Source organism: Marmota flaviventris, chromosome 2, assembly GCF_047511675.1.
Source record: "Marmota flaviventris isolate mMarFla1 chromosome 2, mMarFla1.hap1, whole genome shotgun sequence".
NCBI lineage: Eukaryota > Metazoa > Chordata > Mammalia > Rodentia > Sciuridae > Marmota > Marmota flaviventris.
In genome coordinates this window covers 98,988,532-99,002,010 of record NC_092499.1, presented here as the reverse complement: position 1 = coordinate 99,002,010, position 13,479 = coordinate 98,988,532, and the positions used below count along the sequence as shown (strand labels likewise).

General features: G+C 36.6%; 1 protein-coding gene across 6 annotated transcripts in view; it reads left to right on the top strand.

The window, feature by feature from the left end:
- Dmxl2 (Dmx like 2) overlaps window positions 1-13,479 on the top strand; it is a 168,340-nt gene that overhangs the window by 63,263 nt on the left and 91,598 nt on the right. For all 6 annotated transcript variants that reach the window (XM_071608261.1, XM_071608262.1, XM_027925960.3 and 3 more), the window contains 4 exons: window positions 4,237-4,476; window positions 5,033-5,304; window positions 5,928-6,621; window positions 6,995-7,116. In XM_071608261.1, coding sequence (XP_071464362.1) covers window positions 4,237-4,476; window positions 5,033-5,304; window positions 5,928-6,621; window positions 6,995-7,116 — 1,328 coding nt within the window. The remainder of the gene's footprint in view (window positions 1-4,236; window positions 4,477-5,032; window positions 5,305-5,927; window positions 6,622-6,994; window positions 7,117-13,479) is intronic.

The window sequence follows — 13,479 nt, the reverse complement described above, 5'->3', positions numbered from 1 at the left end:
TTGGTTTATACCCAAAGGACTTAAAATCAACCTACTATAGTGATGCAGCCACATCAATGTTTATAGCATCTCAGTTCACAATAGCTAAATTATGGAACCAACCTAGGTGCCCTCCAACAGATGAATGGATAAAGAAAACATGGTATATATATTCACCATGGAATTGTACTCAGCCTTAAAGAAGAATGAAATTATGGCATTTCCTGGTAAATGGTTGGAGCTGGAGAGTATCATGCTAAGCGAAATAAGTCAATCCCAAAGAACCAAAGGCCAAATGTTTTCTCTGACACTTGGGTGTTAATTCACAATAAGGGAGGAGTCTAGGGAAGAATACTGGGTACTCTGGATTAGACAGAGGGAAGTGAAAATAGGGAGGAAATATGGGGGTAAGAAGAATAGTAGGATGAATTGGACATTATTACCCTATGTGCATATATGGTTACATGACCAGTGTACAACCAGAAGAATGAGAAGTTATACTCCATTTATGTATAATGTGTCAAAATGCCTTCTTGAATATTTTAACTATTCTTTTCAGCGCTTCTTTATAACCGTATCTAAATGTATTGTTTTCCTTATATCTCCTTTTACCCTTTCCTCTTATGTGTTTAGTATGAGGCACCTTTTATGCTGGCAACAACATATATGAGTGCTTTTATTTAAGGGCATTATGTTTTTGTTTTGCCTAAAATATATGAGAAAGGCTATGAATATTCTAACATTATTGGTAGAACTTTTATTTATATATTTTATTGAAATGGAGGTCTGTTGCTTCAAGATGAAATGGGTTTTGTTTTTAAATATTTGTTATATAAAGATGATGTTCAGTAAGTACATATTTCAAAGGATGATCTTTGGTAGTGGCTCTAGATGTGTGCTGTTCAATACAGTAGCTGTTAGCCATGTGTAATTATTTGAGCATTTGAAATGTGGCTTGTCTGAATTGAGATATGCTATGAAATGCACACTGGATTTCTAAGATGGTATAAAAAAGAATGTAAAGCATTTAATAATTCTTTTTATATTGATAATTTTATATTGATTTAAATTTTGCATATATTGGGTCAGATATATTACTAAAATTAATTTTACTTGTTGCTTTTTACCTTTTATAACGTGGCTACTAAAATTTAAAAATTACCTATATGCCTTAGCATTTGTGGTTTGCATTATATTTCTATTGGACAATGCTGTGCTGAGTGATTAAATGTTATTTTGCTTCTATTATCCTTTTTAGCCAATTATATTCTAAGAATGTCTTTATAATTTCAAAATACTGATTGTTTTAGGTTTTTATCAATTAACTTTTTTTGGAGGGGGTACCAGGGATTACACTCAGGAGCACTCGACTACTGAGCCACATCCCCAGCTCTATTCTGTATTATATTTAGAGACAGGGTTCTCACTGAGTTGCTTAGCGCCTTGCTTTTTCTGAGACTGGCTTTGAATTTGCAATTCTCCTGTCTCAATCTCCCAAACTGCTGGGATTACAGGCATGCGCCACCATGCTCGGCAATTAACGTTTTTTAAAATAATTGTTTTTTTAGTTATTGACTGTGATGAAGACTTAGCTTCAAAATAAAATGCAGCTAGTAATAGTCTGCAATAAATTCCATCAATATTAGAAAGCTTGGCTTTTAACTGTGTACACTGTCCTAATCAGATGGAATAGAATCATAGTTGTACTCTGTCGATAAGAATTGCGTCTCAGACCAGATGCAGTGATGCTTGCCTGTAATCCCAGTGGCTTGGGAGACTTGGGCAAGGGGATCCTAATTTCAAGGGCATCCTCAGCAACTTTGAGAGGCCACAACAACTTAATGAAACTCTATCTCAAAATAAAAAGGGCTGGTGATGTAGCTCAGTAGTAAAACACCTCTGGGTTCCATCCACAGTGCTCTTACCCCCATCCTCCCCAAAAGAATTGGGTCTAAGGATTGGATATGTTGGATATTCTTGTAGCTATTGGACCTTGCCTGCTAGCATTTTTCCTAACTCTCACTTTTTGATCAGTTTTATCTATATTTTTCTTAGCTTACCTGTATAGTATTTAAAAAATAATTTTGTTAAAAATGTTTAATATTATGCATTCATAGGTACTGCATTGTAATTCCAACTTTTAGGCTGAACAAACTGATTACTAAATTAAACTTTTTGTATTGTTAGGACTCGTACTCTACTGTTTTTTTTTTTTCAGGGAAAATTTTTGAACTTACAGTAAAATCAAAAGAATAGTACAGTGACTATTACAGTATTTACTCATATTCTCCATGTGTTAAGTATCTTGTCATATATGCTTTTATTTTCTTTCTTTTTGAATATGTACATGTGTGTGTATGTGTGTGTGTGTGTGTGTGTGTGTGTTTTTGTTCCCTCTTCCAATATGTTTTGACTGGCCATTTGGAAGTAAAATGATTGATATTGGTCTTCACTCCCTAAATACTTTACAATATTACCTAAATATTTTAGAATTTAATTCTGTTTTTTTCTTTTCCTTCTTTCTGTTTTATTTATTTATTTATTTTGGTGCTGGGTCTTGAACTTGGGTGATTTACTGCTGAACTACATTCCCAAACCTTTTTTAATTTTGTATTTTGAGATAGGGTCTTACTAAGTTTCTGGGGGTCTCAATAAGTTGCTGAGGCTGGCCTCAAACTTTTGAACCTGCTGTTTCAGCCTCCCAAATCTCTGGGATTATTGGCATGCATCACCATGCCTGGCTCATAATTGTCAAATAAGAAGGGGATTTGTCTTCATAATCACAATACTATTACTGTATTCATGGAATATGGATAAAATAATATTATAAAATATATAGTTTATATTTAAACCTAGATTTTTTAAAAAAATACATTTGATTGTTATTTCTCTTTAAATTCCTCTAATCTAGAATAGTCCTTCTCTCAGTTGTCAAAAAAAAAAAAGTCTCTGGTCTCAAAAAATTGTCTCTCAGTTGTCTTTTAGAATGTGTTGCAGTCTGAGAATGTTTTGCAGTCTGAATACTTGTCCGTTATAAAATTTAGGTTCAACATTTTTAGCAATAGTATGTACATAGGTAATGTAGTGTTCAATAGGATTATTAACTTATAAATCTTATTTTATATGAATTACTTCATTTTTATCATAAAATCAGGATTTTCCTCCTGATTAAGAAAGAAAGGGGGCAGGGGATGTGGCTCAAGCGGTAGCGTGCTGGCCTGGCATGCATGCGGCCAGGGTTCGATCCTCAGCACCACATACAAATAAAGATGTTGTGTCCACCGAAAAGTAAAAAAATAAACATTAAAATTAAAAAAAAAGAAAGAATAACTTAGAGCTTTAAGATTGATATTTGTTACCAAATTCAACCAGAGTCTTCTATCTTAATAGACTTTCACTCCCTTTTGCAAAGGACAATTTTTTCTTTCTGTTGAATGAATAATTCATAATATGGATTCAAATTAAAGAGATTAATTTTTTGATTTAGTTTGTTTCTCATGAACTTATCTGTATCGTGGATTTCAGTTACCCAAATGGAGAAATTCTGCTATACTTAGAAATTTGTCTGCTTTTTGTATTCTTTTGTGGCATTATTTCCTCCCAACTTTTCAGGAAAGTTTTAAACATTCAGAAAAGTTGAATGAATAGTACAGTGAATACTTTTACATGTTCCACTTAGATTCAACAGTTGTTAACATTTCACACAGTTGTTTTATTCTCTCCATATACGTGTGTGCATGTGTGTTCATGTGTGCATATGTGTGAGTGAATTTTTTCTTAATCTGCCCTTGTCATGGCACATCACCCTTACTACATAACTTTTAGCAGGTATCTCATAAGACTGAGGAGCATCTCTTACATGATCATAATATCATTATTATACCCAAGAAAATTACAAATATTTCTGTAATATCTAATATTCAATTCATATTTAAACTTATCCAGTTATCTCATTTATAGCTGTTTTTTTGCTTTATCTTTCCATTTCCCTATCTCCAAACCAGGACTCAATATATGGATTGGTGTATTTGGGTTTTAAATTAGTACTTTAATTTCATGTGAGTCTATATCATTAGTTCTTAATATTTACATTTATCTTTAAATTCAATTAAGGTTTTTTCAAATATTGCTAGAATCATGTTGACTTATTGTTTAGCATCTTTTCTGTGTAAGTTTTTAATTAGTTATTATAAGTACTAATCATATTTTTAAAGAAATTAAAAAGTCATATTAAAATCTTATCTTTTTTGTTCGTAGATATTCCAAATGTCCTGATCGGCACTGCATTTAACATTGATGATGGAAATGGGGGATTTGTAGTTCACTGGTTAAACAACAAGGAATTTAATTTTACATCATCAACTGAAATATTTATGCATCAATTACGAAAACTTTCAGAAAAACAGTTAGATCATGAAGGTGATGAAACAGATAGAGAAGATGAAGAACGTTCACAGGAGGAAAGAGAAAGAGGTTTACATATGAAACTAGACCATGGTTAGTATCCTGTGTTCAGATTTTTCTATCTCTGAAGTTAACAACTTTCTTTTGTACAGCTTTAAGTTTGAAATATTTTCTTCTTTTTACTTTCCCATTTATTCCATAAGTATTGATCATCTGCCATGGACCAGGCACACTGTGTTAATATTCTCTCTCTCTCTCTCTCTCTCTCTCTCTCTCTCTCGTATGTATGTGTGGTTCTGGGGATCAAATCCAGGGAATGGTTCATGCTAGGCAAGTGCTCCTACACCCCCAGCTGAAAGTATATGTTTTGTTGTAACAAATTGCTTTGAGTAATATATTACTTTAGAAACTATATCCTTTTGGGGGGAATAGGTTTTGCTAATCTTAATAATAATGGTAATATGAGTGAAGTAGTAAATATAGTAGTTTTCAATTCAGACCAGAGAATAGTTTTCCTGACCATAAGTCAAAAAGGGGATTTTTTGTGGTTTCCAAAGGTAGGGTGCTATTTGTTTATAGTCTTAATGAATAAGTGAATTTTAATAGCATTATTTAATATGTATTCCAATAAATGTATTTTCTGATTCAGAATTATCCCTGGATAGAGAATCTGAGACTGGTACAGGATCATCAGAACATGAAGATGGAGAAAGAGAGGGAAGTCCTAGAATCTATTCACAACCTAGCATCTCAATGCCACTGCCTACAATCCTGCTTGATCGGAAGATTGAAATGCTACTAACAGAATGGAATAAGAATCCTGACATGCTTTTTACAATACATCCTGTAGATGGTACCTTTCTAGTGTGGCATGTAAAGTATTTGGATGAATATAATCCTGGAATATTTAGACAAGTCCAGGTATATTTTTCTGATGAAGCAGTTGTTATATTTCTTAAAAGAAGAAATAGATGCCATGTAGACCTAGCAGATTTTGTTTTTGATAAACAATTTAAAAAAGAGTATTTTTGCTTTTGAAGAGGACCAATGGCCATGCATTTTGCAAACCTAGTTAGTTAAAGAAAATGAATTTTGGATTTTTTTTCCCCCAGTACTAAACATTTGAATATATATATTTTGACTTTTTTTAGTATTTGTGGTATTTTGAGTAAAATTAAGAAACTATTTTGAAAATAAGACTCAGGATGACTCCCCTCCCCCTGTACTCTCAGATTCATTAGCTAAATTAAAAGCTTTAATGTATTATGTTTCTCAACTTTAGTGCCATGTAGATCATGATCATTGGTCATTTTGATATACAGGCAAGGCATTAGAAACTTTTTTCTTCTCTCTTTCCTTAGGACGTGAATACTGATATGATTATGCATAAATCAAAGAGGGGGGTTAGACTGTAATGAGGTTGAAAATGATATGTTTTTGCTAGGAAGCTGGGATTTGGTATTTTGAAAATAGAGCTATTTTTGGAGGACTTTTTTGAGAAAAGGCAGATTCGTTACACTGAATTGTATAATTGTGTTTTTCAGGTTTCTTTTTCTTCTCGGATTCCTGTTGCATTTCCCTCTGGTGATGCAAGCTCTCTTAGTAAAAATATCATGATGTATGCCTGTATAAATGCTATGAAAGAGTCTCATCATACTCCATTACACCAGGAGCTGATGTCTGTAGACAGTCCTCATGGATCACAGCCACACAAATCACACACTACAAATGTGAACATTTTAGCTCCCACAGTAATGATGGTCTCTAAACACATAGATGGATCTTTAAATCAGTGGGCAGTCACATTTGCTGATAAATCTGCTTTTACCACTGTTCTAACTGTATCCCACAAATTTAGGTATTGTGGTCATCGATTTCACCTCAATGACTTGGCATGTCATTCAGTTTTACCACTGTTACTGACATCCTCTCATCATAATGCTTTGTTGACTCCTGAATCAGATTGTCAGTGGGATTCAGACGGTAAATTAAACAGAATAATGGATCCTGTAAAAAATATAAAAGCTTTGTCAAAACAACCTCTCAGAAATGCAGCAACCCGTACATTTCATGACCCAAATGCGATCTACAGTGAACTTATTCTTTGGCGTGTTGACCCAATAGGGCCTTTGTCATACACTGGAGGAGTGTCAGAATTGGCTCGAATTAACTCTTTACATACCTCAGCCTTCTCTAATGTGGCTTGGCTTCCAACTCTTATTCCCAGTTATTGCCTTGGTAAGTGTTCATTTTAATTGTGAAATTAATAGAAGCTTTAAAACTGTTATTTGTTATACTCAAAATGATTTACATTTTGTCATTACTAAGACACTTTTAATAAGTATCGGGATGTAGGCACCAGACTTATTTTTAGAACCTTTAAGCTTCTTTGTGATATTTTCCTTCTCATAATTTTCTTGTGAATTTTTGATTAATAATTTTATATTCATTAGTTGTATCTGTTTAATTATGATTCTGGACCATAGTTATGCCTAAAGAGAAAAGTGTGAATATTTGTTTCTCATACTTTTTTATTGACTAATTTTTAGTCAATAATAAAGACTAAAAATTCAGCGAATAAACATTTTAATTCATATTTTTTCTTTCTCAGGCACATACTGCAATTCTGCAAGTGCTTGCTTTGTTGCTTCTGATGGCAAAAATCTGAGATTATATCAAGCTGTGGTAGATGCAAGAAAATTATTGGATGAACTATCAGACCCAGAGTCTTCAGTAAGTATTTGCTAATCATTATTAATACAGCTAAACTGATAAGGAACTTTCTTTTTATTTTGTCTAGGACCTTTATTTGTTAGTTGGTGTTTATGAATAAACATTATGTCTTGACTCTATATGACATACATATGGCAAAGTTTTTTGTCTTAATTTGTGTTTTCAAGGTACATGAATTAAAATTCCAGTCTATATATCACACATCAATACATTTACCATATATAAAGAATTTAATAAAGTCACACTATATGCATGTATAAATATACCATAGGAAGTTCCACCTTTATGTGTATCTGTAAAGCATCAATCAAGAATAAATAAATAGAAAGAGGGAAGATGGCGGCAAAGGGAGTGCATTAGCCCCGTGTACCGCGTCACTGTGTGGGAGAATGACGAGTTAGAATGGCTAAAAGCTATCTTGTTAGGAATTTCCAGCAAAATTGGGGTGCTCCAACCTAGAGGAAGGATTTCCATCGCATGAGGATCAGCTACGGGGGTTCAAACGCGAGAGATTTGTTCGCACGGAGGGTCATGCTGCTTATTTAGCAAATCGCCCCGCGGCTAGCGTCTGCGGCGCGCGCTGGGAAACGACGAGATAGCAATGCAAAGATACAGCTCTGCGGGCTTCTGCCAGCTGTGCAATCACCGTGCTCAGGGCTGAATTCTGGGTGTGAGACGGGGGAAAGAAGCGGTCCAATTCGGTTCTCCACACCGGTCAGACCACAGAGGAAGCCAGCGGCCACCATCTTGGAGAGCTGACGTCACCATCCCTGTTTTCTACTGATCGCAGCTCATTCGGCCATAGAACAGGTAATTTCAGGCTGCCATTCGCATGCGTCTCGCAGACAAATTACTCAGGCTCAGTACCAAAGAACCTGCGGAAACTGCTTCTTGGAGCCTGCTCCTATCAGAACATACACCGAGCCTGGAGTGGCCGAATTCTGGCTCCCGGAACTGCTCTGGCCCAGGGCTAAAGAACCCGCGGAAACTGCTTCTCGGTCCGGGTCCTGCTGAATACTGTGGAGGTAAATACCAACCGAGCCTTCATAGGCAGTGGCAACAGGATTGAGACGGGGTTTGTGAGGGCCGGTCAGGACTCACCCGTTGCTTTGGTCACCTGGCAAAGGGAACGAAATGCTGCCATTCACATGGGATACCAACATGGCAGAGATCTGATGTCATCAGAAAGCGGCGGAGGAGAGAACTTCATCGATACCAGCGGCGACAGAAACAGTTGGTCTCCTGGTAAAGAAAGTGAGTCACAAACACCCAAGTCTCTCTCACTTTGTCATCAAGCCAGAGGGGCAGAGCAGAGCCGCCGCCCGCACCCGGAACAGGCCCAGCAGCCTGCCGGCGCGGTAGTCACGTAACCCCAATTGGAGTAGGGGCAGAGCAGAGCCGCCACCTGTGCCCGCAACGTAGGCAGACCTGCGACCGACCGGCAGAACAGGCCCAGGGGTCCGTGGGTGTGGTAGGAGGGGCAGAGCAGAGCCGCTGCCCGCGCCTGCAAGGTAGGCAGACCTGTGACCGACCGGCGGTTCAGGCCCAGTGGCCTGCCGGCGTGGTACGTCACCCCAATTGGAGTAGGGGCAGAGCAGAGCCGCCGCCCACGCCTGCAAGGTAGGTGGACCTGATACCGACAGGCGGAACAGGCCCAGCGGCCTGCCGGCGTGGTAGGCACATTGTCCCAATTGGAGGAGGGGCAGAGCCGCCACCCGCGCCTGCGAGGGAGACTTCGCAACTATACAAGAGCAATATAAATATATAGGGGGAAAATTAAATAACACAACAGTTTCACCAAGCAGAAAGAAACGCGAACAGTATGAAAAGACAAGGAAAGAAAGGACCACAAGCAATGCAGGTCAACTCAACGTTAGAAGAGGTAATATCTGCAGCAGATGGAATGTCAGATAAAGAATTCAGGATATACATGCTTCAGATGATCTGGAGTATCAAGGAAGACATTAAACAGCAAAATCAGACAATGAAAGATCACTTCGACAATGAATTACATAAACAAATCCAAGAAGCAAAAGATCAACTATACAGGGAGATAGAGGTTATAAAAAATAAACAAACAGAAATCCTAGAAATGCAGGAAGCAATAAATCAACTTAAAAACTCAATGGAGAATACTACCAGCAGAGTAGAACACTTAGAAGATAGAACATCAGACAATGAAGACAAAGTATTTCAACTTGAAAAGAACATAGACAGCTCAGCGAGACTGTTAAGAAACCATGAGCAGAACATCCAAGAAATATGGGATAGCATAAAGAGACCAAACTTAAGAGTCATTGGGATACAGGAAGGTATAGAGGTCCAAACCAAAGGAATGAGCAATCTATTCAATGAAATAATACGAGAAAACTTCCCAGACTTGAAGAATGAGACAGAATCCCAAATCCTAGAAGCCTACAGGATGCTGAATGTGCAAAATCATAAGAGATCCACACCTAGACACATTATAATGAAGATGCCGAACATACAGAATAAGGAGAGAATTTTAAAAGCTACAAGAGAAAGGAAGCAGATTACATTTAGGGGTAAGCCAATCAGGATAACAGTTGATCTTTCAACACAGACTCTGAAAGCTAGAAGATCCTGGAATAACATATTTCAAACACTGAAAGAAAATGGGTTCCAACCAAGAATTGTGTATCCAGCGAAATTAAGCTTCAGGATGGAAGATGAAATTAAAACCTCCCACGACAAACAAAAGTTAAAAGAATTTGCAGCTAGAAAACCATCTCTTCAAAACATCCTCGGCAAAACATTACAGGAAGAGGAAAAGGAAAATAACAATGAAAACCAACAGTGGGAGGTAGGACAGTAAAGGGGGGAAAATAATCAAAGAGGAAAACAAACCATGTTTAGTAACATAAATAAACAAATATGGCTAGAAGAACAATCCATATCTCAATAATAACCCTAAATGTTAATGGCTTAAACTCACCAATTAAGAGACACAGGCTAGTAGAATGGATCACAAAACAAGACCCAACAATATGCTTCCTACAGGAGACACATTTGATAGGAAAAGACATACATAGACTGAAGGTGAAAGGTTGGGAAAAATCATATCACTCATATGGGCTTCGGAAACAAGCAGGAGTGTCCATACTCATATCAAATAAAATAGATTTCAAGCCAAAGTTAATCAAAAGGGATAAAGAGGGACACTACATACTGCTCAAGGGAATCATACACCAACAAGACATAACAATCATAAATATATATGCCCCAAACAATGGTGCAGCTATGTTCATCAAACAAACTCTTCTCAAGTTCAAGAGTCTAATAGACCACCATACAATAATCATGGGAGACTTCAACACACCTCTCTCACCACTGGACAGATCTTCCAAACAAAAGTTGAATAAGGAAACTATAGAACTCAATAACACAATTAATAACCTAGACTTAATTGACATATATAGAATATACCACCCAACATCAAGCAGTTACACTTTTTTCTCAGCAGCACATGGATCCTTCTCAAAAATAGATCATATATTATGTCACAGGGCAACTCTTAGACAATATAAAGGAGTAGAGATAATACCATGCATCTTATCTGATCATAATGGAATGAAACTGAAAATCAATGATAAAAGAAGGAAGGAAAAAGCATGCATCACTTGGAGATGAACAATAGGTTACTGAATGATCAATGGGTTATAGAAGACATCAAGGAGGAAATTAAAAAATTCTTAGGGATAAATGAAAACACAGACACAACATATTGGAATCTATGGGACACATTGAAAGCAGTTCTAAGAGGAAAATTCATTGCTTGGAGTTCATTCCTTAAAAAAAGAAAAAAACAACAAATAAATGATCTCATACTTCCTCTCAAAATCCTAGAAAAAGAAGAGCAAAACAACAGCAAAAGAAGTAGAAGGCAAGAAATAATTAAAATCAGAGCTGAAATTAATGAAATCAAAACAAAAGAAACAATTGAAAAAATTGACAAAACTAAAAGTTGGTTCTTTGAAAAAATAAATAAAATCGACAGACCCTTAGCCATGCGAACGAAGAGAAGAAGAGAGAGAACTTAAATTACTAGCATACAGGATGAAAAAGGCAATATCACAACAGACATTCAGAAATACAGAAGATAATCAGAAATTATTTTGAATCCTTATACTCCAATAAAATAGAAGATAGTGAAGGCATCGATAAATTTCTTAAGTCATATGATCTGCCCAGATTGAGTCAGGAGGATATAGACAACCTAAACAGACCAATATCAATTGAGGAAATAGAAGAAACCATCAAAAGACTACCAACTAAGAAAAGCCCAGGACTGGATGGGTATACAGCAGAGTTTTACAAAACCTTTAAAGAGGAACTAATACCAATACTTTTCAAGCTATTTCAGGAAATAGAGAAAGAAGGAGAACTTCCAAATTCATTCTACGAGGCCAACATCACCCTGATTCCTAAACCAGACAAAGACACTTCAAAGAGAGAAAACTACAGACCAATATCTCTAATGAACCTAGATGCAAAAATCCTCAATAAAATTCTGGCGAATCGGATACAAAAACCTATCAAAAAAATTGTGCACCATGATCAAGTAGGATTCATCCCTGGAATGCAAGGCTGGTTCAATATACGGAAATCAATAAATGTTATTCACCACATCAATAGACTTAAAAATAAGAACCATATGATCATCTCGATAGATGCGGAAAAAGCATTCGACAAAGTACAGCATCCCTTTAAGTTCAAAACTCTAGAAAACTAGGGATAACAGGAACATACCTCAATATTGTAAAAGCAATCTATGCTAAGCCTCAGGCTAGCATCATTCTGAATGGAGAAAAATTGAAGGCATTCCCTCTAAAATCTGGAGCAAGACAGGGATGCCCTCTCTCACCACTTCTGTTCAACATAGTTCTCGAAACACTGGCCAGAGCAATTAGACAGACGAAAGAAATTAAAGGCATAAAAATAGGAAAAGAAGAACTTAAATTATCACTATTTGCAGATGACATGATTCTATACCTAGCAGACCCGAAAGGGTCTACAAAGAAACTATTAGAGCTAATAAATGAATTCAGCAAAGTGGCAGGATATTAAATCAACACGCATAAATCAAAGGCATTCCTGTGTATCAGCGACAAATCCTCTGAAATGGAAATGAGGACAACCACTCCATTCACAATATCCTCAAAAAAAATGAAATACTTGGGAATCGACCTAACAAAAGAGGTGAAAGACTTATACAATGAAAACTACAGAACCCTAAAGAGAGAAATAGAAGAAGATCTTAGAAGATGGAAAAATATACCCTGTTCATGGATAGGCAGAACTAACATCATCAAAATGGCGGTATTACCAAAAGTTCTCTATAGGTTTAATGCAATGCCAATCAAAATCCCAACGGCATTTCTTGTAGAAATAGAGAAAGCAATCATGAAATTCATATGGAAAAATAAAAGACCCAGAATAGCAAAAACAATGGTAAGCAGGAAGTGTGATTCAGGCGGTATAGCGATACCAGACTTCAAACTATAGTACAGAGCAATAGTAACAAAAACAGCATGGTACTGGTACCAAAACAGGTGGGTGGACCAATGGTACAGAATAGAGGACACAGAAACCAATCCACAAAACTACAACTATCTTATAGTTGATAAAGGGGCTAAAAGCATGCAATGGAGGAAGGATAGCATCTTCAACAAATGGTGCTGGGAAAACTGGAAATCCATATGCAACAAAATGAAACTGAATCCATTTCTCTCGACATCACAAAAGTTAATTCAAAATGCATCAAGGAGCTTGATATCAAATCAGAGACACGCCGTCTGATAGAAGAAAAAGTTGGCTACGATCTACATACTGTGGGGTCGGGCTCCAAATTCCTCAATAGGACACCCATAGCACAAGAGTTAATAACTAGAATCAACAAATGGGACTTACTCAAACTAAAAAGTTTTTTCTCAGCAAAAGAAACAATAAGAGAGGTAAATAGGGAGTCTACACCCTGGGAACAAATCTTTACTCCTCACACTTCAGATAGAGCCCTAATATCCAGAGTATACAAAGAACTCAAAAAATTAGACAATAAGATAACAAATAACCCAATCAACAAATGGGCCAAGGACCTGAACAGACACTTCTCAGAGGAGGACATACAGTCAATCAACAAGTACACAAAAAAATGCTCACCATCTCTAGCTGTCAGAGAAATGCAAATCAAAACCATCCTAAGATACCATCTCACTCCAGTAAGATTGGCAGCCATTATGAAGTCAAACAACAACAAGTGCTGGGAGGATGTGGGGAAAAGGGTACACTTGTACATTGCTGGTGGGACTGCAAATTGGTGCAGCCAATTTGGAAAGCAGTATG